Source organism: Vespa velutina, chromosome 1, assembly GCF_912470025.1.
Source record: "Vespa velutina chromosome 1, iVesVel2.1, whole genome shotgun sequence".
Lineage (NCBI taxonomy): Eukaryota > Metazoa > Arthropoda > Insecta > Hymenoptera > Vespidae > Vespa > Vespa velutina.
This window is the reverse complement of record NC_062188.1, coordinates 5,597,618-5,625,117: the sequence shown is the minus strand read 5'-3', so window position 1 is coordinate 5,625,117 and position 27,500 is coordinate 5,597,618. Positions and strand designations below refer to the sequence as shown.

At 33.0% G+C, this 27,500-nt stretch overlaps 1 protein-coding gene across 7 annotated transcripts in view; it reads right to left on the bottom strand.

Moving 5' to 3' along the window:
• The window catches only part of LOC124950320 (filamin-A), a 42,503-nt gene that overhangs the window by 1,585 nt on the left and 13,418 nt on the right, over positions 1 to 27,500 (bottom strand). For 4 of the 7 annotated variants that reach the window (XM_047496834.1, XM_047496843.1, XM_047496852.1 and 1 more), the window contains 17 exons: positions 25,983 to 26,121; positions 25,370 to 25,654; positions 24,894 to 25,210; positions 24,369 to 24,795; positions 24,053 to 24,271; positions 23,569 to 23,956; positions 22,529 to 23,098; positions 21,343 to 21,687; positions 20,608 to 21,218; positions 20,231 to 20,529; positions 18,435 to 18,573; positions 12,257 to 12,485; positions 4,732 to 4,872; positions 4,339 to 4,641; positions 3,077 to 4,132; positions 1,090 to 1,283; positions 1 to 412 (listed from right to left, as the gene is read on the bottom strand). The exon at positions 1 to 412 is cut by the window's left edge and continues 30 nt beyond it. In XM_047496834.1, coding sequence (XP_047352790.1) covers positions 1 to 412; positions 1,090 to 1,283; positions 3,077 to 4,132; positions 4,339 to 4,641; positions 4,732 to 4,872; positions 12,257 to 12,485; positions 18,435 to 18,573; positions 20,231 to 20,529; positions 20,608 to 21,218; positions 21,343 to 21,687; positions 22,529 to 23,098; positions 23,569 to 23,956; positions 24,053 to 24,271; positions 24,369 to 24,795; positions 24,894 to 25,210; positions 25,370 to 25,654; positions 25,983 to 26,121 — 6,074 coding nt within the window. Of the gene's footprint in view, positions 413 to 1,089; positions 1,284 to 3,076; positions 4,133 to 4,338; positions 4,642 to 4,731; positions 4,873 to 5,106; positions 5,746 to 12,256; positions 12,486 to 13,570; positions 13,715 to 18,434; positions 18,574 to 20,230; positions 20,530 to 20,607; positions 21,219 to 21,342; positions 21,688 to 22,528; positions 23,099 to 23,568; positions 23,957 to 24,052; positions 24,272 to 24,368; positions 24,796 to 24,893; positions 25,211 to 25,369; positions 25,655 to 25,982; positions 26,122 to 27,500 lie in introns of those variants that run through there. The other 3 variants (XM_047496871.1, XM_047496888.1, XM_047496880.1) reach the window with 3 other exon arrangements.

Here is a 27,500-nt window from a genome sequence, read left to right as displayed (position 1 = left end):
CGATATGATATCCATTGTATTTGATGCTGATGTAATAATCACCAGGTACAAGTGGCGTATACCTGACCTTGTAACCTTCCTCGACCTCGGTACAATCCATAGAGACTTTACTAGGCCCATCGACCGTAACACCAAGAGCACCGCTTCCGGCATTGCAAGTATCAATGATGAAATCCGTTTTCTGACCCGTCTTAACCTCTACCAGACCATTGCCATAAGCGTGCAATGCTGCTGGATCGGCGTCCACTTTACCGACCTTGATACGATACGGACTACCAGTTATGTGAACTCCGTTAAATTTCAGATGCAAACTGTGAATCCCATTCTCACGTGCCATGAATCTAACGGAATATGTGTCAGAGTCGATCGATTGAATGAAACAATCATCCTCAATTCCGCTTGGCGATACGATCTATAAAAATGAATGATAAATATAATAATGATTATATATAGTTCTAAGATTTGTAAACAAGTCGTGTGTCATGTTTTGTGTCATTTCAAAAAATAACAATGAGAGAACCTAAAAAAAAAGAAAAGAAAAGAAAAGAAAAGAAAAAATAAAGAAAAACAACCTATTTTAATGTTTAAATCGACAAAATTTCAATCTAATTGACCTTGACAAAGATCAACCTTACCAAGTTAATGTTTCAAGATCATCATAATACGTTCCTACGTTCATGAAAAAAATATAGTAATAAAATAGAACTATAGTAGTGGTATTAAAGAGAAATTTTAAGCCGATAGCTGCCTACGCAAAATGATGTGTCAGGGTCGTTTCATAACAGCCCGGAATCTTATTTTCGGCTAGTATTTCGCAAGATAATTTTTCGTTAGATAGATAGATACGATGGATACTTGGAAAATTCCAAGGAAAAATAAAACGTTCGCGCGAGACGAATAGCCTTGAATGTTGAAAAGGACTTTTTCTTTTTTTTTTTTTTTTTTTTTTTTTTTTTTTTTTTTTTTTTTTTAAATATGATTGATGATCTTTTTTCTTTCCTTGGTATTTTCTTTTTTTTTTCTTTTTTTTTTTTTTTTTTTTTTACATATCGACCTTGAACATGACGTTTCTCGTTAAAAGAATCATACCTTTCCGTCCAATTCACCCTTAGCTCCGTTCTTGCGTACGAGGAAGGTGTAAGGCTTGTCAGGTTGTACTCCACTTTCCGGAAATTGTGCAACCTCTAATTTGTGAGCATCGCCCATAGCAGGCGATATGTAAACCTTGTACGGCGAGTCAGGAATGTGCTGATCGTTGAACTTTATTCCTACTCTGTATTCTCCTAAAATATAAAACAGATAAATGATGATTGTCAATTGATCAATTAAAATTGGCCGAGTCAATCTAAAAAAAAAAAAAGGACGAAAACGATCCCGTCAGATTAAATGATCATCGTCGAATAGTACAAACGTTAATCATTCTTTCTAATTATTCCGACGAATGAAATGAATCGATCACGTCGAAAAAAAAAAAAAAAACACAAAAAAAAGAGAAAAAGAAAGAGATCAACTATTCCTAATAAACAAACAAATTAATTTGTCATCGACAAACCATCGTCGTTTGATTCCTCGGGCTCGTTCCCCTTCAAAATGATTTGTGTCGACGCTTTGAAGGTTGCCATCGTTCAAGCGTTGTCCTAACACAGCAAACGAAAATTTTTTTCCTTTGTGACGGAAACAAGATTAATTATCTCTTACGTTGAGATAAGAGAAAAAGGAAGTAGAGACAGTCGGAATAGCCTAAGATAAGGAAAGAGAAAAGAGTGATGATGATGGTGGTGGTGGTGGTGGTGGTAGTGGTTGTGGTGGTGGTAGTGGTGGTGGTGGTGGTGGTGGCGTTGGTGGTGGAGGTGGTGGTGTTGGTGGTGGTGGTGGTGGTGGTGATGATGGTGGTGGAGGTGGTGGTGTTGGTGGTGGTGGTGGTGATAGTAGTGGTGGTGAAGGGGAGGCGAAAAAGGTGAAACGAAAAAGAAGGAGAAATAGAAGAGAAGAAGAAGAAGAAGAAGAAGAAGAAGAAATAAAAAGGAAAAAAAAGAAGGAGTGTGGAAAGCGACGAGTGGCGAACGGACACAACTCTAGAGCCGTGGGTTGATCGCGCACCACTACTTTCGGTTGAATCTAGCTGCTGATCTCGAATCCGTTCCTTCACTACGACCACCACTCTCCTCTTTCTCTCTCTCTCTCTCTCTCTCTCTCTCTCTCTTCTTTTTCTATCTATCTCTTTCTTATTCACTCACAGAACATGGACCAAATATAACCACCGCGATAATCCACGCAGTGCGGTGTGCGGTGTGAGTCAAACTCACCACGGCAAAATATGGATCCACCTTAACAAATATAGACGAAGATATTTCGGGATCAGCTGAAAGCGGCCGATCAATCCGGTCGATGAGTGGGTGTTTCTGAGTCTCGACAACATACCAACGAACGTACGAACGAACGAACGAACGAACGAACGAACGAATGAACGAACGAACGAACACCTGCCTTATTTGTCTCCTAAGCGTCTGATGTTTACTTCGTTCGGAAATAATAACGACATCGTAAAAACAATTTTAGATTTTTCGAATATCTATCGGATATAAAAAGACAATATAATTTCAATGTTAATACGTTCGTACAAATCTTTATGAATATTTCGGCAATTTTTCATGAATCGTTTAGAATGAATGAACAAGTAGTAAAACTTTTCTGTTCTTAAGCCAGAATTTTCACACTTATTATGACCAACGCATAAATAAAATAGACTGACTTAATCGAGGTTGAATTTACGACGAGGGACGCTTCAAAGTAACTGACATTATGGATCCTATATGCGTCATAATTTTCCTAGGTAGTGACATGGGCGACATCGGTAACGTCAAGGAAGGAGGTATGAATCGACGCTGGCAATGATCCATCTTTTTAGATGAAACCCTTAATAAATGTCACAGAAGCCTATTTTATCGATGTTTTCGCCCGGCACCTTTGAACCATTCGAGGATAATTCGAGCGTGTTGATTTTTTAGAAAGTATGAAACGTTTGAATCTTCGAAATTATGATCATTCCAATTATTACCAAGCCAAATGGGCTTACCAGGTTCAGAAGCGACATAACTGACATAACAGCTGCCATCTTTGCGATCTTTGTAATCGATTTGAGCTTTGCTAGGGCCTTCAACCGAGACAGCCAATGCACCAGCTCCAGCTTCTCTCGTCCATATGTTGAACTCGCAAGGTTCACCTTGTTCCCCTCGTTCCAATCCAGGACCACCAGCGTGGACCCTGTGAGCTCCACCGTCTCTCAAAGGACCAACCGTGAATTGGAAGGGTGAGCCAGGAATGTGCATCTCCTTGTAACGAACCGAAACCGTGTGAACGCCTAATTCCTTCGGTACGAATGCAACAGCATAAAGACCATCCTCGACTTCCTTGATCTCTGCATCCTCCGTAACACCACCTGGCGAAGTAACAGTAGCCGCGAGATCGAAGGACGTTATACCAGGCATCTTGAATGTCAGCTTGCATTGACTTCCAACTTCGGTTATCGGCACGGCTTCTCTTTGCCTCTGTATTTTCTCTCTCTGACGATTGCTACCTTCTCCACTGACTTTCACGGTGAACGGTGAACCTTCCACGTGATGATCGGCAAATTTCAAATTTACTATGTAATAACCAGGCTCGGTAGGTTTGTAAGACATGTTCAACGTGCCATCCTCATTATCCTTGCACTGAATCTCCACCTTGCTCGGACCTTCCATTGAAAGAGACAAACCACCAAAACCAGCGTTTCTTGTGTCAACCGAGAAGATATTCTCGACGTGTGTCTTGCCTTCCTTTAATGCCGCACCAGAGACTTTTACCTTCTTAGCATCACCAACTTCGCGATCTTTAACATCGATCTTGAATGGCGAGTTTGGTATGTGCTTGCCCATTCGTTTCACAGCAACGGTATGCGAACCAGCTTCTCGTGGTGTGAAAGAAACGCAAACATTGTCGCTAGGGAGCTTTTTCAAAAAGCATGGCTCTTCCAAACCACTTGGTGCCGTGATTGAAGCGTTCAGAGATCTTATATCTGCATCAGGCACTTTACCAGGCAACTGAACCTCGCTACACGATCCCACGGATATCTGATTCCTTTTACGACCCTCTCCTACAAATTTCATAATTAATTGATAATAAACAATTTTTATATTATTATTTAATTCAATATATACATATTATTATCATCGATATTATATATTTTAATAATATATATTAATAATATATATTTAATATAAAAGTAATATATATTATTATTATTGAAATTATTTTATTAGATGTGTTACATCATGGTCCAATGATATTTTAATAATTTACCTGTAATCTTGGCGACGTATGGACTACCCTTAATATGCTTGTCACCAAACTTAACACTGATTTTATATTCTCCAGGTGCAGTAGGTAGATAGGACACAGAAACCGTGCCATCTTTGTTGTCATGGCATGATATTTCTGCCTTGCTAGGACCTTCCACGGCCAATGATAAACCACCGGCTCCTGCGCCCTTTGTAGATATGGTAAAGTTTCCAGGTTCTCCGCAGACACCGTAAATCAAACCTGGACCGTAGGCTGTTACATAACCACTTGCCAAAGAATCAACGTGGAATTTGAACGGTGATCCTGTCAAAGAAATAATAAATTTAATGAGGGAAAAAAAAAAATATATATATATATATAGAGAAGAGAAGAGTGATTAATTAATTAATTTACCTTGTACATGTTCCCCGTTAAACTTTACGTAAATCTCATGAAGACCTTCCTCTCTTGGCTCATATTTGATAGATACAGTGCCATCGTGATTATCCTCGATGACTGGTTTGTCCACGTTACCGCTCGGCATCTTTACCTCGGCTAAAAGTATTTTTATTTTTTTCTTTTTATTTTATTTTATTTTATTTTTTTTTTGTTTATATGCGATCAAAAATCAATCACTTTCGATAATTAATACGTTAAGTACAAACTGGACAAGTTGTGCCTTTATTCGTAAGGCAAAAGAAAAAAAAAAAAAAAAAAAAAGAAAAAGAAAAAGAAAAAACAGACGTGAGAAAAATTGAACGATAAGTTCTCTATCATATAATTGAAAACCTTTTCGAGAGCTAACGTAGTAAAGGCTCTGGAAAATGAGCGGTGCAAAATCGAGCCCAGGACCTGGCACTTCTTTCTCATTTATATCGACCCTTCCATAACAAATTGGTTTTTCCGGTCGATCAAACTCGCTGCAAGAAAAATTCTTCAACCAGGCTCTATAAAAAGTCGACACCTCTTCCCACGTGGTCTCTATGTCGTCTAATTCGTCTTCCCAAAACATCTCGAAGGTGTTGTTAATTTCGCACTCGATCGGAACACCAAAAATGACAACGGAGAACGTTCATGAATTCCACGAACGATGAAACGTGTCCCCGATCCGAGGAAAAACGGATCCCAAGAGGATTGATAATCTTAAGAGTCTCCAGTATGTTGATACCGATCGATCTTAAAGAAAAAAACCTGAACCTATCCTGTTTCTATACCGTACGATCTTAAAAGGCACTGATCGAATTGATCTTTCTTTTCTTTTTATTTTTATCCTTTTTGTTTTTTTTTTGTTTTTTTTTTTTTTCTTTTTTTTTCCCCCCTTTTTTATTTTCTCTATTTCTTTATTGTTTCTTATTATTCTTGAAATGAGAAAATATTGAATGCGTATGTTCTTTCGACTTTCTTCGGACTCAAAGGATTTTAAAGAAATGCGATCGAACAAGTTTCAAATCGCATAGTTTATTAGGTATTTCAAAGATCAAAAGTTTCGCAAAGACTGAAATTGATTTTATTTTTTTTCTTTCTTCCTTTTTTTCTTTTATATATATATATATGTGTATATATATATATATATATATATATATATATATATATATGTTTCCTTAATTTGTTTTCTTTTGAACCGATCGAGAGAAACGCGTCGTTTTGGGTGGTGATCGGATTTAATCACGGAAGACACGCAGATGGTGTCTCGTTTTTCCTACGACGTTTTTCCTCCAGCAGGCAAGAAGCAGAAGGTCGAGTTGTCGTCAATCGACCACACGAGGACGCATCTCTGGCAAGACTGAGGAGATCGAGGCTGCCAAAGTCGCTCGAGAGCCGGACGATGGCAGCTTGATCTGCCCGGGAGACCTTCTTTCTTTTTTCTTTCTTTTTTTTTTCCCCCCTTTTTCTCTTCTTTTTTTCCAGTATGCCCAACCAGCAGGAGAAGCGATTTTATATCACCACGTAGGGAACCAGATCGTCCAACGTCTATCAAACTTCTCCCTCTACTATTCCTAAATCTTCCACTACCAAGCATCTGACATTACCACCACTCCAACGATCATCATATCACCTTGCCCCTACTCCTTCGTGTCTCCTTCGTCCTCTATTATACATACGAAAAGAAAATTTGCCAAATTACATTGACACCTCTTTACATTTCTATACTTTCCGAACGATTAATAATAGATATAAATAAGAGCTAAATTAAAACGTATAGATAACATTTGTAAAAATGTCAAAATTGTTTTAAATATTCTCCAAAATGTTTTTTCTTAGTCCCTCCTTGATTTCGAATTAGACGTAAACTCCATTGAATTTATCTTGGATATGCGTATGATTAAAAGGAAAAAAATAAACAAAAACAAAAATTTTTCGTTTTACAATTTGTCTAAGTAAATTATCACAAAAATCTGGAATAATTTTCAAGACAGATAAGAATGAATATTTGGCGAGCTACGTCCTGGCTCCTCTTACGCGACCATTTTCATTTAACTTAAGGAAGTCGCCAAGGAAACGATCAAACCGTTTGCACCAACGCAACGATGGTGCGGAACACTCGCCAAAGGCAACACGACTAAGTCTAAGTCACCCTGAACTGACTGATTGCGGACAACCGTCAACCCCAAACGACAACCTCTTCCGTTCCATTACTCACGAAGAACATCTCGTGATTTTAATGATTACAAAGTCATCGATAAACTACTAACCATAAATCCAATGTGAAAGATACATGAGTAATTCGAGTTCTTCTAGGATTCTTTAATTATCTATCGTTAATTAAATCTGAATGAATAACGAGCTCTCTGCTAGATAATGTATATATATATATATATATATATATATATATATATATATATATATTCTCGACGTATTTAGATCGTACCAAAGATCATAGTACTTTTGCTTCTTTCTTTTTTCTTTCTCTCTTTTTTTTTTCTTTTTCTTTTTTATTCTCAAATATATGCGATCGCAGTATTACAATTTATTTATAAATTTTTCTTGGCTAAAATATCTAACCAGAGTGCAACAATTTATTTTCTTCGATAAATTTAATATATATATATATATATTTTTTTTTTTTTCTATAAAATTTTCTGAAAATAGAAAAAGAAAGAAAGAAAGAAAGAAAGAAAGAAAGGATCGTGTATTAAAAACAAAAATCATCGATATACTATTCATTCGATAATTTTCCTCGTTTTCTTTTTGTCTAATAAAAAAAAAAAAAAAAAAAAGAAAAACAAACAAACAAAAATATATGTATAATACAAACGAACTTATTATATTTTTTTTTTGTTTTTTTTATTAGATTAGCTCGTACACTTATTAGAGAATATATAATTTACTTTTAATTTTCAACTATCGTAAAAAAAAAAGACCACTTGTCTTAAACATTTAAAAATGAAGTTACCCAACGAGTAATGAATAATTGCTCAGTGCATTAATCAATTATAGCCGATGGATGATGATTCAACCGATCTGTTCGCTCGTTAATCGATAATTGAACCTTTTATTTTCGTCGAAAAGTCGAGGAAGAAGAGGAGAAAAAATAGTGATAAATATGTAAGTAAACGAGTTAATACATATATATATATACTCGTATCATGAGTTAATGTTTCGTTGAAAGAATTTCCTAGCTGGGTTGTTTAAATCTTGAAGAGCGGAATAGGGTAAGGGGATGAGTTGGGTACGGGGGGTGGGGATGGGAGAGGAAGAAGAGATCAACAAAATAAAGGAAGAAAGAAAGAAAGAAAGAGAAAGAAATTCATCTCGCTAACTCAAAGTAACAAAGTATGCCGTCTTACTTTTACGAGCGAATCTTTTGGCGCCGCTACCTAACATCACGGAAAAAGATAAGTCGGCGAATTCTGCAAATATTCGAAGGGAACCTCTTATAATGGCCTCGTAAATATCTTTAGAGAGCTTGCTAAGATATTTTCGGGATCACATTCGGGATCGCACAGTATATAAAGTAAAATACGTTGAAAGAGATATCCTAAGGACACCTTTCGAGATGATCCCTTCTATCTTATATCTTTCCTTATCTATGATAGTTTATGGAAAATAAAAAAAAAAAGAAAAAAAAATAATAATAATTCAACGTCAAATATCAAATATTTTTACGCTAGTTTATAGTTCATCTATATGATCGAAGAAATTTATTCAATCGATAATTAAATGCAAAAGTGACGATTGTTAAAAAAAAAAAAAAAAAAAGGGAAAAGATCTCTCACAAATTTATCCTTCAAATATGTCGTTCTCAAAGTTAAGGATTTACTACATATCATTTAATATTTTTTAACTATTACGTACAAGACAATAATTAAAAGAAATTAATTAATTTCTGAATTCTAAAATAATTAAAGAAATTAATTACGATGATAATGAAACACATTTCTGAGAATGATAATATAAATTTTTTATTAAATTATCCTATAAGTATAGATTTATATTAATTCGTAAAAGAGATTAAACAAATTTGAATGAGATAACGATGGTGAACTGCTATTTAGAAAGTAATTAAAAAGATAACGTAATAATGTATTACTATCGTCAGATAAACTTTCAACTAAATTATTTTATAAATATAAATTATATTTTATAAAAATATATAATTAAGTTCTAATAGAAATACTGAAGAAATTTGAAATATATAAGGGTTACGAGAATTATTATTTAAAAATAAATTAATGAAATATATAATAACGAAAATACGTGAATGATAATCACGACACAAAAAGATTTTGAAATAAATTATCCCAATAAATCCATTCATTTAAATTCTGATAAAAGTGTTGAATAAATTGGATCGAGATAGAGACGAAGAATTACTATCTATTATCTATAGAAATAAATTAAGAAGATAAAAAAATACGTCTATGTTAATCGATAATAATCGTCTATATAAAAAAACGATAACTTTAAACTGAACTATCTTATAAATATATTCGTCTAAATTAAAAATAAAAAAAAAAAAAAAAAAAAAAAAAATACGTAGTTAAATAAATCGGATAAAATTATCCATTATCTAAAAAACAAAAAAAAAACAAAAAAAACGTATTAAGAATATGAGAAAAACAGGCGTATGATATACGAAACAAAAATCTCGAATTAAATTAATATTCTCTTGAATATTGTATTATAATACATTCAATTAATTTCTAATGGAATCTAAAGAAATTTGAACGAGACGGTCGATGGACGATTATTATAGAAACTTACAAAATGGTGGAAGTATGATGGTTCGATAACCGAGTATTAGTCAAAAGCGCATGTTGCTTTCCACGTGTCTGGAGTAAAAGGAAAAAAGAAAGAGAGAGAGAGAGAGAGAGAGGTAAAAAAAAAGAAGAGGAGCAATAGTAGAAGTTGAAGATGGAGGTGGAGGTGGAGTTGGAGGTAATGGAGATAGAGAGGTTGAGACGAAGGAGAGGAGAGAAGGGATTGATCTTTTTATGGATTTCCGTCGACGCCGGTTTTTGGAGCATCTTCGAGCCCGCGCATCCGAAGGCACTTAATCATCCAATATTAATATCACCCGGTCGCATTTCCGATGCATCATCGAGCACCGTACGTATACGTTCTTCCAGCTCCCTTCCTCCTCCAGTTCGACTCCTACCTCTCTCTTTCTTTCTCTCTCTCTCTCTCTCTCTCTCGCTCTCTCTCGCTCTCTCTTTCTCTATCCTCTAACCGTATTTTTGGCGAAATGGTGGAACAAGCACGTTAGAGAAATCGTATGAAACCTGTCGCGTCTGTCAACTCTTTGCGCATCAACGTATTTATTTATTTATTTATTTATTTATTTATTTATTTATGCAACGTTAATAAAAAATTATGTTCGTTCTTTTTTCTTTTCTTTTCTTTTCTTTTCTTTTTTCCGAACCTTCCATTCTAACTATAAATACGATTGATCTTAAAGCAACGTAAATTTGTTAACGTAAATTTGCAGTGATTTCAATGCGACGATTCAAATATGTATTATTGATTTCAAAGAATCTTGTTTATATTGACGAATGACACACGAAAATTGATATAAATAACACGAAAATTGATATAAATATTTGTTCAGATAAATATACGTAGAATATATGGATTTAGGTTTTTAAATAAATGTAGAAAATAAATTTAGCCATTTAGTTGGGATCCATTGCGTCTTTGAATTAATTTCAAAATCATTGATTTTCAAGAAGGTTGCTTATATCAAAGAAAAACAAATAAGAATGAAAGGAATGTTTTTTTTTTTTCCCCCGATGAATTTTTAAATAATTATATGACCAATAAAAATAAATACATGGACACACACACACACACACATATTTATTATATATAAAAAAATAAAATGTGATAAATACACCGTGAAAATAAATGAATTTTACAGATTGTCTAATGAGTGACTTACTGATTCTAAAAAGTACAAAATATTAAACATATGTATATATATGTGTGTGTATATATATATATATATATATATATATATATATATATATATTTATATATAATATTAAAAAAATGTATTCATTTATATTATTAAAAAAAAAAAAAGAGAAAATGAAAAAAAAAGGAACGAATATAATTGTTTATTAACGGTGCGTAAGTAAATAAATAAATAAATAAATAAATAAATAAATAAATATATATATATATATATATATATATATATATATGTGTAAATAGCTCCTGATTTTCGAATAAACTACATTAATGTCAATATACGATGAGATAGACGACATTAAAGGTATAATATATTACGTATAATTATAGATGAATAAGAATGATAATTTTCATCGTGTCTCTTGTGAAAGGCATACGGTCGTAACTTAGATTATGGTCCTTTTACAAAACCCAGAATGAACAGCATGAAAACCTGTCGCGTCCATCAAATATCACAGCAATGTCGTGAGTTAGCAGGCGTACAAATCATTAATGAGGATAGAATTTGGTTGAACACGAGTAAGGTCTACTAGTGCGCATCAAAAATATTTGGATAACGTCCAAGATATTATTCATGATTTCGAGAATTCACTGATTTATTCGGGTTCATTAATTAAAAAAAAATTTTATTATAAAAGAGATGGATGAATAATAATCGATCGATGATATATCCAATGTTAATAAATTACAAACGAATTTTATGAAAATCATTGATTATCCAATGAGAAATATTTTCGATTCCTCCCTGTATCAATCAATCATCAATCCCTGAATAATATTATCAATTATAATTATTTTCGTATTATCAATTTTCTTAAAATATTTGTAAACGTGCCAATGATGATCATTCGTTTATATTTTATGACGACGATTATTAACACGCTGATATTTACTTAAAGAACTTAACAACAAATGATATTAAATACAATCAAACGTTGTACCTATAACTCAAAGGACTAAGTACACCGGTAAGATTTTTCTAATATCATAGAAATATTCTTGTAATTTCAACTAGACAAATCGTTACGAGTATGTCAAAATGAATGAATAAAATTAACATTCATTTAGAGAATTTGAAAATTGTTCATTCTCTGATCGTGATCATTTCGATGACAGCGATGATCTACCGCATGTGCTCGTCTTTTCGATGGGAACATTCGTTCCGGCTGCGTCAACTATATCACTGAAATAAACTTCTTCGAAGAATTTCAAGGCGCCTATCAAATGTGAAACGACCAAAAAAAAAAAAAAAAAAAATAAGATTCTGGAATATCTTTTTAGATTTTTCTCAATTCTCACGTATTCCCTTCGTTTATTTTATTCATTTTATTTTATTTTCCATTCCTAATTCCGTCCGTAAAGAATTTTAATAGACAATCGATCTTAAATATTTCACTGTTATAATAAATAATTATGTATAATATAATTGTTATTATAAATTATAGAATGAAAAAAAAAAAAAATAAAAAAAATGAAAAAAATAAAAAAGAAAGATAATAGAATAATTATATAGATTATAAATACTTACACGTCACTGTACCACTGGACAATGGTAAGGGGATACCGTTCAGCCGGATACCGTTAAAGTTCTTCTTTGATAAATTCTGTTGATTGGTTGTGCTACTCTTTGTTGTAACCGTTGAACTCTCCTGTATACTAGTGCTACGTTGTTCAACAACGTGTTGCTCTTGTCTTTGTCGAGATTTCTTTCCTCGATGAGTTTTGTGAGTACTGTGTTCCCGATATTCCTCTGAGGCCTTAAAATAAAGATCGTATTATCGTTACAAGGGTTGTTAAATTAAGAATAGAAAATATTACAACGATTTTATTTGTCGATGCGTATATACGACTCACTGTGATCCAAAGTACTTAGGAAATTTTCTTTCTATTTCTTTTTTTCTTTCTGGGTTTTTTTTTCCCCTTTTATATATATATATATATTTTTTTTTTTTTTTTATTTTTTTTTTAATTTTTTTTTTCTTTTTTTTTTTTCTTTTTTTTTCTTTTTTTTTATTTCTACAAACGTTTAGTTAATTCTTGAACGATGCTCAAGAAACTCTATGGATCGCGTTGGCGGTAAAAGGGGAACGAGGAATTTCCGGAATCAAGAGGCGATGGTGCACGACACACCTCATTACGAAAGAATCTACGTATTTCGAGGCTGGTACTAAGCCAAACTGTGCAGCGTGTATAGAATTTATTATGTAACGACGTCAGAATTCTTGCAAAATCTTTATCACGTGGTTTATTCGACTATAGAAAATGCACACGTCTAATTTATCAGATTTGCGGACGCGACCAACCTTTTTTTTTTGCGCGTTACGATCATAAAGAAATAATTATTCGTATTCTTCTAATCCATAGAAAATATCGAATAATCGATCTTATAGAATTAGATCATTTTTGTTTTTTTCTTTTTTTTTGTATAAATAAATTTTATGTACCTTTCTATAAATTTTCTATAAATAAATTTTATCTATCTCGATAAAATAATAATAATACAATTTTAATTCGAAATGTGAAGAAAAATATTTTTCTCCTTTCTTTTTTCTTCTTCATAATGTTCAAAAAAAACCATGATGAATCCAAAGGATCCAAATTATGAATCATCTGTATCAATCGATCATATATCAATTATATGGATTAAATAAGTTCAATCGTAGAGCGAGACTAAATGTGTGATAAACAGCACGTACGTTGCATGAAATAAAAAAGGGAAGGAAAGAAAAAACAAAAAAAAAAACAAAAAAAAAAAAAAAAGATGAAAACTAATCAAAGAAAAGAAAAAGAAAAAGAAGAAGAAAAATGATATGAAATACAGCGATAATAGAATTCACTATACCTTAGAGGATCTAAATCTTTCTACGAATAATCGCTAATTCGCAATAATTGTAATTGTTAGATCAGAACGATCGCCTGTTACCAAACTCACGTATCGCTCCTAACAGACTGACGATTTTCAGGCACAATGCTGAATTCGATGTTACCATAATAGATACCTAGCCCCCACCCACGTATAAATTACAAAGGGTAAAGGATAAGAAACGCGGGGAGAATTTAAACAACCAATAACACTACTAGACATGTCCGTGAACTCGACGAATCGGAAGAAAGCTATCGCGGCCAAAAATTCGTTCGTATAATTTTTAAGGGATGGCAACGAACGTTCAAACGTTCAGTTCTCATCTAGACACGAACGACAAATCATCGGTCTCGTGGGTATTTTTTATTTTTTATTTATTTATTTACTTATTTATTTATTTCTTTTCACTTCATTTCATTTCCTCTCGTCATTATCGAAAAAAAAAGAAAAGCAAAAAAAAAAAATATATAATAAAAATCATTCACGATAGGAGAGAGAGAGAGAGAGAGAGAGAGAGAGAGAGAGAGAGAGAGAGAGAGAGAAGAGCAACTCAGCTAATCGTGGGTCGTCTAACGAGATAAAGTTTTAAGGGTGGAAATAAGAGCGCAATCCTCTCCCCACTTCTCGGACATTAATAACTCCAGGCTAGTGGTATAAACAGAGAAACGGGAAGTTGAAGATGATAAGCATAATATCCAGTATCAAAGTCTTCGTTGTGAATCGCGAGGTGAGTTTAAATTAAACTCTCCTCGGTAACATTAATTCACGGGCTGTCTCTTTAGTCCACCCACCGTTCCAACGGCATACGACGTTCTTGCTTATAAATTTGGGAAAGAGCCGCCACTCGTACTCGAAATAGTTTATGAGGTCGCGACGATATACGAAAAAGATACGGATTGAATTTCAAATTGGGCTTTTATCGATATCGATAGATAATTTATACGAAAAGAGAGAGGGAGAGAGAGGGAGAGAGAGAGAGGGAGAGAGAGAGAGATCCTTTACTTCATACTTCTGTCAACTTCGATGAATTTTTTTTATCCTTGTTCTTTTATTTATTTATTTTTTCTTTTAATTCGATATAATATTTTTATTTAGTTATATATATATATATATATATATATATTTTTTTTCTATTTAATTCGATAATAATATGCAGAGAGAAATTCGTAAGTATTTCCTATTGGTTCAAAATGATAAATGTTATATAGCTTGAAGCAATAATCAAAAATGACCTACCAGTCTGTCCCTCTCTCTCTCTCTCTCTCTCTCTCTCTCTTTCTCTCTCTCCAAAGTACTTTCAATTTTGAGTTCCATGCATGTTCGCTAATGAGACCAGGCGGAACATCACGCTTGCTCGAGCCTAACACATGCCGAAACGTTTAAATCAACGACTTCCAGTCGCCTTTGAGATCCTTCCCTTCCTCTTCCTCCTCTCTTTCTCTCTCTCTTTCTCTTTCACTCACTCATTCACTCTCTCTCTCTCTCTCTCTCTCTCTCTCTCTCTCTCTCTTGATCCAACGACAGATGGGAAGAGGTAAAATGAGGGAAGGAGGATAAAAAGGGGAAATTATTTTCAGCCTTTTGAAATTTCGGATCATAGAATGAAAACACTTTGGATCCTATGCCAGAGCTCTATCTATAATTTAAAAGTTCCTATAATCCCTTAGTTATAGATCCAATCGACGTCTGTTTATTCGACTTAAAGATTTATAGTACTAACGTTCACGTCTAAACGATTATTATCCTTTTCGATGAAAATATGCAATACTATAGCCATTGTTTCCTTAGTATATAAGTTACGCCTAATATGTAACATAAAGTCAATTTATACTTATAGAGGCTGACCATACCATCGTTACTTTCTACTTGATACCAAACAATCACCATCTCTAATGATTCTTCTAATCGTAACGCAAACATACACAGGCGCACACACACACACACACACACACACACATACACACACATACATACATCCGATTATAATTTAATACTCGTATGATAGAACATTAAAAGTGAAATTAATTTGCGACTTGTTAACAAGTGTTACGTAAAATAAATGATCTGAATTTCTTCGATATTATATTATTGATCTTATGTGCATACGTTATAACAAAATAATTCACGTTTTTCTCTTTTACTTTTATTTTTTTTTTTTTTTTCTTTTTCATCGGTGCCAAAGAAAATATTATCGAAATAGGAAACTCTCTTAAAAGTAATCCTCATTTCTAACATAATAATTCTGACATCGAACTCACGTCAATTTGTTCTTTGGTTTATCATTATAAGAACGATCCTATTTCCTACGATCTTTTCGATAATGAATGAAATCGTTGAAAGATCTCATGTTTGGAAACATGCTGGATCACTCGAAGTAAACACGAACATATACACGTACACGTAAACATATATCTATACATACACCTACACATACACCTACATACACGCACATGCATGCAGACATGCCTGGTCATACATATAGGAGAAAGAGAGAGAGAGAGAGAGAGAGAGAGAGAGAGAGAGAGAGAGAGAGAGAGAGAGAATGAGATGCAACAGGTATTAGATATGAAAGGATAGAGAGAAAGAGAGATATGCGAAAGATGAAATGAACGAATGAGTAATAGAGAGGGAAAGAGAAAGAGAGAAAGAGAGAGAGAGAAAGAGATTTTACTTGATCGAATAATAAAGTTGATCTTAACGCGTCGACAGGATTCCTATGGTGTTTAGGCGAAAAAAAAAATTTCCTGCTAATATTATCAGACACTTGGTGTGATCCCGATGAGTCTTCGGAGTGGACTGTTTCCTCTGGAGACCACACGATAATATCCTGCCCTGCTACGTGTTGTCTCTATAGTTAGATATACCTCGCCCCACCTAACCCCTCCTCCTCCTCATCTTACGTTAACCAAAAGATGAGATCAAGAGGAATCAGGAAGATCAAGACAAATAACGTCCTAAGATAATTTCTTAAGTATCAACACGTGTCACCGTTTTATCCGTTTAATCCTTCGACGTATACGATTGTAGAATTAAACAGATATAATTTATGCATTTTTGACAATAGAAAAAGTATTAAATTATGGAAATAGATCATCATTTATCATATCATTTATTGCATTTTTACGCGGTATCATACGATCGATTTCATATTTGATATTTAATGATCTTTAAAGTTCTATTAATATTTTCTATATTCTGTTCTGACTTATTGATACATTTTCTTTTCTTTCGTTTTTTTTTTCCCTCCCTTTCTTTCTTTCTTTTAATAATTTCTAAAAATATCTGTAAAAAAAAAAAAAAGAAAAAGAAAAAAAAGAAAATAAATTAAATTTCCATTAAACGATATAATTGTTTTAAATCAACTCTATAGAAGAACGTCTATAATCGATCATAAGTTATTGATCATATCCAATGATTTATATATAATTATTTATTTTCAACATTTATGTCAAATTAATTTCATAATTTAATAATCTAAAAAGCCATTATCAATCAATCGAATTATTATAATAAAAATGATCGAATTATTGACAAGTATATAAATTTTCTATGAGCAACTATCTATTATATTCTTTCATGAAATAGAGAACTTTGTTCTTTCGCGTATAATTGATGTCACTGTATCCTTTATGAGCTGTTGAAAGATTATGCCAACGGCTTCTTAAATGACGAAATTTCTTCTCTGTCTCGTTCGTGAGAAAATTTTACTTTCGTCTGCCACTGAAGGTTCTACTTACTGAAAACTTTCGTCGCGATGAATAATGAGCAAGGTCGTATAAATTGCAAAATATTTTAACTGTCTTCATTTTTCAAAGAGTTTACGTATACGTTAGAATAATTCGGAATATTTCAAACGTCATACAACAAATTTCTTTCGTCACTTCTCTGACTTTTTATCGTATTAAAATCTATGATGATGACAATTGAAAAAAGAAAAAAGGTTAAAGAAAAATGAAAAGAGAAAGGGAAAAAAAAAAAAAAAAAAAAAAAAAGAAGAAAAAATATCGCGCTTAAAGTGATCCATTCACATTTCGAAAGATACGAAAAATTTGTAATCGTTGTTATCTTTTCTTTTCGAACGAACAAACTTCACTTTTATATAATATAATATTAAAAGCAAACGAACGATTTGTTTAATTTAATTGGACAAAACAAATTATGATTAAATCTAATGATCTGTATAAAAAATGAAATTCGTTTCTGTTGAAAAAAAAAAAAAAAAAATAATAATAGTAATCAAATAAAAATTTTACTATATATATATATATATATATATATATATATATATATATATATATATATATAGCAATTAACTTATATAATTCGTAATTTATACGTATAGAATTAAATAAAAATAAAAAAAATATCTTTCTAAATATCTTTATAGATTTATTTACGACAGATTAAATCGAAGTTTTATTATCTAACATATAATTCGTATCAATTAATCTCGTTTTATTTAACTTGGATTTAATCGTCGTAAAACAAAACTAACTACGGAAAATGAATCTAGGTCTCTTGTTTCCATTTTCTCTCATTTGCTTTGACATAATTATTGTCCACCAGGGCGGCCAGATTCAGCAGCATTAGAAACCGAAATATAAGCGGTATAAATACCCCCCAGCGGAGTTAAGTGCCATTTGACGCAATAATTTTTCAAAATGAACAATCAAAACCATTGTGTAGAATGAATCAATTCAATCGAGAAATTATTTAGTTCGATTAATAAAATAAAATGAATCGAAAATAAATATAAACGTTATCGAAATTATTAACTTAATTTTAATATTATAATTTGATGATTTAACGAGAATCAATAGAACCTGATAAATTGTTTACTCACCGTAAAAGTATAGATACCGTCTGGTACAGGTTGTCCTCCGAATTTAATACTAAGCGTATAATCTCCGGCATCGGCTACCGTATAATAAATGTTAACTGTTCCATCACCATTATCTTCGATATCAATGTCCACCACCTCACTGTGAAATAACGTAAACAAAATAAATGTGATAATATTGTTATTGAAAAATATTTCCTCGTCGATTAACATATAATTGTTCATTTAAAAGCAAAAGAATTTGTTATTGTCGTTAAAAAAAAAAATAAATAAATAAATAAATAAATAAATAAATAAAATTCGACTCATTAATTTTCTTCTTATATTATTCGTGAAATTAATTTAACATAAAAATAATGATAATCAATTTTCTCTCGAAGATATCGATTCTAGGAAAGAGAGAAGAGAGATAGGTTGCCAAAATTGAAGGCAAAATACGAAACATTTGATATGGCGCATGACTAATGCTCCAACAGGTGAACCATCGTAGAATCTCACTTATCAATGTCGAGATACTTTCTACGAATTTATTACGGATTTTTTTATGGGAAAAAAAAACAAAAAAAGAAAATAATAATAATAATAATAATAATAATAATAATAATAATAAAGAAATAAATCGATCTAACGAAAGTTATATGAATGAAATAATAATTTCTTTCTGTCGTCTATTTATTTTGATTCTATACTAATACGATCCGATTATCTTCTTTCGAATAAATAGTGATTCATGTATCGTAACATTCTCGTATATACAAAAGTTTCATAAGTAAGTCTATGTAACCATTTAAATTATAATGTTAGACAAAGATAATGTTAGACAAGAGACATCGGACGAAATTCCAAAGTAGAGATTCAATGCAAGCTCACCTATGTGTTTTTGGCATCCTAACAATGGTGCCGTTAGAACTGAGAAAATGTACAAAGAGAAGTATTCGATCTGTTAAGAACAAATGTGTGCCAAGAATGAAAATACATTAAAATAAGCAAATAAGTCTTTTAACTTTTGTTTAATTGCCAGAGCATGATAAATGATTATTAAATATTTATTTGAAAGAAAAAGGATATATTATTAAAGGAAGACAATACTATTTATATATATATATATATATATATATATATATATGTATGTATATGTGTATGTGTATATATACTTTCTCTTCTGCTTGACTTGTTTGTTACTTTTTTATTTTCGTACTGGCTTCCAAGTATCGACGGATATAATTTGGGAACGAGACAGACAGGAGGAATCGAAACGACGAATTAGACATTTACGATCGTGCTACAGTTAAAAGAAAAAAAAATAATAAAAACGAGAGAGAAAAAAAAGAAAAAAAAAAAAAGAAAGAAAGAAAGAAAAAAGAAAAGAGAGGAGAAAACGTATGATTTACGATCGGTTCGTATAATCGGATTGCATTCGCTAGTTTTGAATATATTCCGTGAATCGAAATAAATATCTGGGTCATGCTGACGGTTATTTAAAATAAAACGGGATGATATCGTCCTGCATGAGGGAACTTAAGCACGAAGAGAGAAAGATAGAAAGGAATTCAAGAAATAAGCGAACAAGAAATAATATATGATACGAGGGCCACCCTGTCGGCTTGTCGAGTTTTCGAATATTTCTATTTTTCTACATTGGCTTCTGGAGAGAATTTTTTTTTTCATTTCTCTCTCTTTTTTTTTCTTTTTTTTTTTTTTTTTTTTTTTTTAGAATGACGATATGTCGGAATAAGAATAATAGCGAGATATATAAAAAAAAATTTCTTTTTTTTTTTTTTTTCTTCTCTTTTCTTTACCTGCCTGACGTAGAACGAATACGACAAGTGACTGCCCCCCTTCCAGCATTTTCGGTATCAACGGTTATACAATATTCTTCACCCTGTGCCAAGGTATGTTGGATACCTTCCTTGATCTTACATTTCTCAGCTTTACCAGTGGAAACGCTTTGAACCAAAACCGGACTACCTGGTACTTCTTTACCTCCGTATTTCACATTGACCTTGTATCGACCACAATCATCGGGCAAATATGTGGCCTTGTATTTTCCTTCACCTAAATCTTGAACTTCGACTCTTCGAGGTGCTTGATCCGGACCCTAAGATACACATTTACGTGAATTAAAATATTATAGATATATTATATATATAATGATAATGTAATTAATATAGCTTACCAAAACTTGAACCTCGAGATCGCCATATCCAGCTTGAGAAGTATCAACGACAAATTCCGTTGGGAAGGAAGCAGTACAAACAGGTGAAACTCCAGGGCCAGTGAGAAGAATTTTATTTGGTTCAACGGTAGGTAAAACTTTAATGGCATAAGGACTATCATCTATTTCCTCGCCGTCATAAGTTATACCAATTTGAACAGTACTACCGGCAGGTGGTGGCTGATAAGTAACCTCGTACAATCCGTCACTTCGACTTTTAATTTCTGGCTTTTGCACCTGTCCTTTGTCGGTCTTTAATCTAACGTCTAATTTCGCTGGTTCGCATTTCGAAGTATCAACGACAAATTTCGCTGGTACACCTTCTCTTACCATTTCAGGCTCGAGCCCGGTTCCATAAGCAACAACGTTCTTAGCATTGCTATCCGATATTACTTGAACTTTGAAAGGTGAACCAGGTATATGCTGATCGGCGAACTTTATAGTGATGTCATATTCTCCTGGTTCCATTGGAATATATTCTGCGCTGCATGAACCATTGTAATTGTCTTTGCATGTCATTTTAACCTCGCGTATACCCTCGATCGCTAAACCGAGACCACCATTGCCGGCCTCTGCAAAAAAAAAAAAAAAAAAAAAAAAAAAAATAGAAGAAAACAAGAAAGATCAATATACTTGATACATTATATCTATATGATAGATTTCTTTGAGATCAATTAGAATACACGAAAAGAATACCTTTAGTCTCTACGGTAAATTGATTAGCCTTGTTAACATAACCCTTCTCTAAACCTGGACCATAAGCACGACATTTACTTGGATCACTGTCACGTTTAACGTTAACGGTAAACGGTGATCCTGGCACTGGAATGTTGTCGTAAAGAATATCGATGGTATAACGTCCTTCTTCGAAAGGTGTATAACTGACTCGATACGTTCCATCTCCTTGAGGAATGATTACTTTCTCCGTTTTTCCACCGCTTGGATTACTGATAACGCAGGAAACTAAATCTTCGTCATTCTTCATCTTAGCGATTGCTCTGGTGTCTATCGTAAATTCCGTTGGTTGCTTCAAGTACAGACCTTAAAAGGAAACAAAATCACGATTGAAATCTTATTTCTCATTATTTTGATGATTACCATTTAGCTACAGTTTTATAAAAACAATTTTAATAAATTTTTCTTTCGTACAATATCTCTCTATATCGATTCAAATTCTTATTTATAACGCTATAAACATTCTAACTATATATAAATATTGTGAAGAGGTAAATCAAAGCATCATGATAAAATACATTTTCTTCTAATTTAAACACACTTATCTAGTCATTCATTCATTCATTTTTTCTTTTTTTTTTTTTTTTCTTTTGCAATCTACGTTTTCACCCACTAAAATTGTCTATTTTTCGTGACTTACTCTAATGTTAGTACAATAATTTATCGAAGAAAAGAAATAATATTCAAAAGAGAAAACGAAAAAGAAAAGGAAAAGAAAAACAAAAGTAATCATTATTTAAGCATGGCATGGCATCCTAACGAGGAATATTTTTCGAAAGCGAAAGGTAAAAAAAAAAAAAAAGAAAAAGAAGGAAAAAAGAAACTATCGCAAATAGGTGCAAATGGAAAAGTCAGCATTAACGATTAATTCATGCATTATTTCGAACACTCCTGAGATCACTATCAGTTCGTAAGGCACCTGTATTACTAGGATGAATGGATTGCTCGTAAAGTAACGTCGTTAAAAATTCAAATGACATTTTCAATAAGAAAATCCTTCTCTAAAATAATAAATCCAATTCGTTCGTAAGATTACGAGCAATCTATTTGCCGTTTTTTTTTTTTTTTTATCCTTACACACGCACACTAACAATCACGGTTTTTCGCATTCCTAAAAAACCATATTGCCCTGACGGCTTGACGATACCGTGTGGCTGAATTCCATTTCCGGTGACTTTGATTTTTGAAACGTCAGTATCGGGAACGACGATGGCCTGGAATGGTGAGCCGGGCACGTGTTGCTCATTGAAGGTAATATTTATCCCATAATCGCCAACCTCGGTAGGGAGATAAGCAACGGAACAAGTGCCATCGCCATTGTCTCGACAATTAATGGCAGCCTCGCAAGGACCCTCGACTGTAACGCCAAGTCCACCTTGACCTGCACCTCTCGTATCGATAACAAATTCTGCTGGCTTGTTAACGACACCACGAGATAGACCAGGACCAGAAGCTCTGACTTTGCCAGGATCAGAACCGTGAACGCAGTTGAGACGATAGGGCTGACTTGAGATTGGTTCACCGCCAAAACTGATGCCCAACAAGTACTCGCCCAATTCCGTCGGTGTAAAGTTGACCAGATAACCTTCATGCGTCGGTAAGATGTGGGCCTTAACGCGATTACCCGATGGCGCCGTTATAGCCACTTGAAAGTCAGCCACCTTTCCAGCATCCTGCGTTATCACGCGGAACTGCTGCAGGCTGTTCACCGGTGCAGCTGTGCGGAGAGCGTTTTTACGTATGTATGACCCCTCAAGAGTCTCTCAACTATTTAACACGAGTTTTTATAGTCTTGTTCGTACCTAGCGTCGTATCGTGTCCATCATTTTACTTTGAACACGATATAACGTATCTTTGTAAATGTCGACGTTTCTTACATGCTCATCAATTTTTAACGAATGACCTGTTACAAATAAAACTACGCGGGACACTAATGGAATATTTCGATATCCATATTGTCTGGAATAATGACTCTTCTTTAAAGGAATTTAATCTCAAGACGTACGATATGATATTGTGAAATAAATACGCAACATTTGATAAATGAAATTTCGATTCGTTCGATAAATATAATTATCAAATGGTATGTATGTATATATGCATGTGTGTATGTGTGTGTGTATAGATATATATATATATATATATATATATATATATATATGTGTGTATATACATTTATATACTCACTAGGTTCGAGACCATCCACTTTGATTCTGGAGACATCGATGTGCGGTTGAACATTGACCGCGATAGGACACGTAGGTACCTTGAGACCACCGTAAGATAGATTGACAAAATAATTTCCTGGTTGTGGAGCGACGTATCCCACACTGTATGTATTATCTTCGTTATCGGTCAAGGAAACAGGTAATTCTCGTCCGTCTTCACTGACTATGGTCACATCCATATTGCCAGGTCCAGCCTCACGGCAATCGATATTAAAATGAGTAGGAACATTTGATTTTACACCTCTTTCGATACCTGGCCCAAAAGCTGTCACCGCAGCTGGGTTCAAAGGAGCAGCTACCTTTACTCTGTACGGAGACTTTTTAGTAGCAACGCCACCATAATTTACCTAATAATAAAATAATTATATTATAATTAAATTTTATTAATTGATCGCGTTTAACACGTTCGTCTTTGATTTGAAAATAATAATTTAATAACTCACCATTATAACGTGCTGAGAGGCAGAAGTCGGTGTATAATATGCTTGTATCGTCCCGTCTCGTTTATCTTCGAGACGAACGGGAACTTGTCTACCAAAAACATCTTGAATAGCTACTTCCAAACGTGCCTGACCACCAGCTTTTCTAGGATCCACAATGAAATGAGTCGGTTTATCTTTTGCAACGCTATCCGGTTGAATTCCTGGACCATGTACCTCTACCTAAAAACAATAAAATTAACAAATACATATTGAAAATTAAACATTAGAAAGGAAAATAAAGTAAAATTATTTTAAACTAATAATAAATCTAACAAACCTTTTCCGGATCGAAATCAGTCTTTGGTACAATATTTGCAATGTAAGGAGACGATGGTATATCTTCGTTATCACAAAGTATATGTACAGCGTATTGTCCGGGTGCCGTAGGTAAGTAAGATACGTCAGCTGTTCCATCACCATTATCGTGACATTCGATGTTTGCTTTAGAAGGTCCCTGAATCGAGAATCCAAGAGCACCGGTTTCACCGTTAGTATCGACGGTAAACCTGGCTGGATGTCCAACTATACCACTTTTAAGACCTGGACCAAAAGCCCAAATCGCAGATTCCTTATATGGACCAACGTTCACTTCGAATGGTGACTTTGGTATTTCTTTACCACCAAACGTAATCATTACTACATATCGACCTTCCTTCGTTGGTACGTAAGAACAATTATATGTATTAGCGTCTGCCTTAGTCATCCTATGAGATATTGAACAAAACATATGTATTTTTAAATATTTATAAGATTGAAAATCAACGATGTAATATTTTCATTGATTTATTATACTGTTACTTACTGTACTGTTTGATTGATACCTCCTGGACCAATTACTTTAATCTCCGGTACTCCTTCACCAGCGTCCTTTGTAACAATAACGAAATCTGCGGTATCATTAACCCTAACTCCTGTTGGTAAAAGTCCTCGGCCATAAGCCCGACACTTTTTAGCATCGGAGACAGGAGCAACGTTCACACCAACCGGACTTCCAGGTATGAGTTTACCAGCGAAGAAGATATTAACGGAATGTAAACCAGTTACTGGAGATGCGTACTCACACCTTGTAACATCCGGGAATATCTGACGTAATTTTACAGGCACCGTAGTTTTCGAGCCCTACGAAATAAACGTGAATCATTGCATTGCATTGTATTTTTTCTTTCTCTCTCTCTCTCTCCCTCTCTCTTTTCTTTTCTCTCTCTCTCTCTCTCTCTCTCTCTCTCTCTAACGTCGACTAAATACTTCCTCATTATATTTTATTTCTCGTATATTTACTTGTTGATCCAAAATGATAACTTCCGGTACACCACGACCAGCGTCCTTAGTGAATATGTCGAAATAAGTAGGCCTATTCACGACGACTCCATCGCGTTGAAGACCTGGTCCACTTGCTGTTACTTTACTAGGATCTCCCGCATGACCCTCAACACTGACCGTATATGGACTCTTTGGTATTTCCCTTCCGGCAAAGAGTATTTTCACTTTATGAGGTCCTTCGATTCTTGGAGTATATGAAACGGAATATGTAAGATTTCTATCCTTGTTGAATCTAACGTCAGCCTAAAAAAATATTATATAAAATTATATATAAATGAATGAACGAATGATTAAACAATCCATATGTATAAAAATAAATGTTTATTTATTATTTATTATTTACTACGTCGTAAAAAACGTTTGCAATATTTTCAACTAGTCGCGTTCTTAAACAAAAATTATAAATCAAATTAGAATGAACGATTCTAAATGCATATTTATACATGCAACGCGTTTTTTTTTTTTTTTTTTTTTATTTATTATTTACTACGTCGTAAAGAACTTTTGCATAAATATTTTTAACGAAAAGAAAAAAAAAAAAAAAAGAAACAAAAAAGATCAAATTTCTTACTGGTATGGTATTTCCTTTAGGATCTTCAACAGAGACTTCAACATTTCCCTTGCCAGCAGAAAATGTCTCGACAGTGAAATTGGCCGGTACACCAACAACCGGACCGACTGATTCGATACCAGGTCCATATGCACGCACTCTGTATAAAACAAGGAGAATATAAGAAATGAAACGTAAATTGACAAAATAAAAAAAAAAAAAAAAACAAAAAAAAAACAAAAAAAAAAGAAAACGAAAAAAGAAGAAGAAAACGAAAGATAAGAAAAAATACAATCGCGTTATCACACGAGTTTGTCAAACGGTTATAAGCATTATTACATCTTTTTTTTTGTTTTTGTTTTTGTTTTTAATACGGCCGATGTTCCTGCTAAAATTTTTCCTGTTTTTTTTTTTTTTTATTTTTTTTTTTTTTTTTTTTCCTTTTAATTTTCCTTTATTTCTTTTCAAGATACAATTACTTCCCTCTTATCAAACTTTTATTCTAATCATAACTTTTTATCGATCATATGACTTTATTGCTTAATAAATCAATGCGTTAACAGGAAACAGGAAATAATACTTTTTATTTAACATCAACGGGCTAGATTTAAATAGGGGAAAAAAGAAAAAAAAAGAAAAAAAGAAAAAAAGATAAAAGAAAAAAGACAATAGAAATCATCCTAATGAAACGATTTATAAACACGACGTTATATATCCGTTTATAGTTCTAATCCAGGAGATATGTATGTATGAGAGATACATTATAATACGAAAGTCTGTACGTGTATAATAATATTACAGTGAGAATGTCAAAGACTCGGGACATTCTTTATTTTTTTTCTCTATTTTTTTTTTTCTTTTTTTTTTTTTTTTTTTTTGTGAAATCGCGCGTAAAACTTTTGTTGACAAAATATGTAAAAAAAAAAAAAAAAAAAAAACAAAAAAAAGAAAACATTTCCATTACTTTTTTTTCTAAATTATTTCTTTTTTCTCTCGTGTTAATGGTTAATCAATTTGCAAACGTTTACCCTTACTCGTGAGAACAAACGCATTTATATTATCGCACATTTAAACGCACTTTGTTCGATATTTATGGCGTCACAAGCGATTCACTACATAAACCATAAATCTAATAAAAAGCTTGTGATGAGACGCATTAGAGTTGAACAAAATCCAAATCAAAATCAAAACTGAAAGAAACATAAGGGAACAAATGAGAGAGAAGAAAAAAAAAAATAAAAAATAAAAGAGGAACAAAGAAAAGAAATAAAAAATATAGAATTAAAACGAAAAGAAACCAACAACAACAACAATTTAAACGAATAGAAAATATTATGATGTTGGAACGTGTATGAGAGCGTGTGAATAAAAAAAGAAGAGAAAAAAAAAAAAAGAAAAAAAAAGAAATCAGAACAAAAAAAAAAAAAAAAAAGTAACAAAAATGAGAAAGAAAAAAGGGAAAAAAAATTGCTCTTGATCGATCTGAATTTCACGGCTAAAATAGGCAGGGCGATTAATTGCATAAAACTAATAATACAA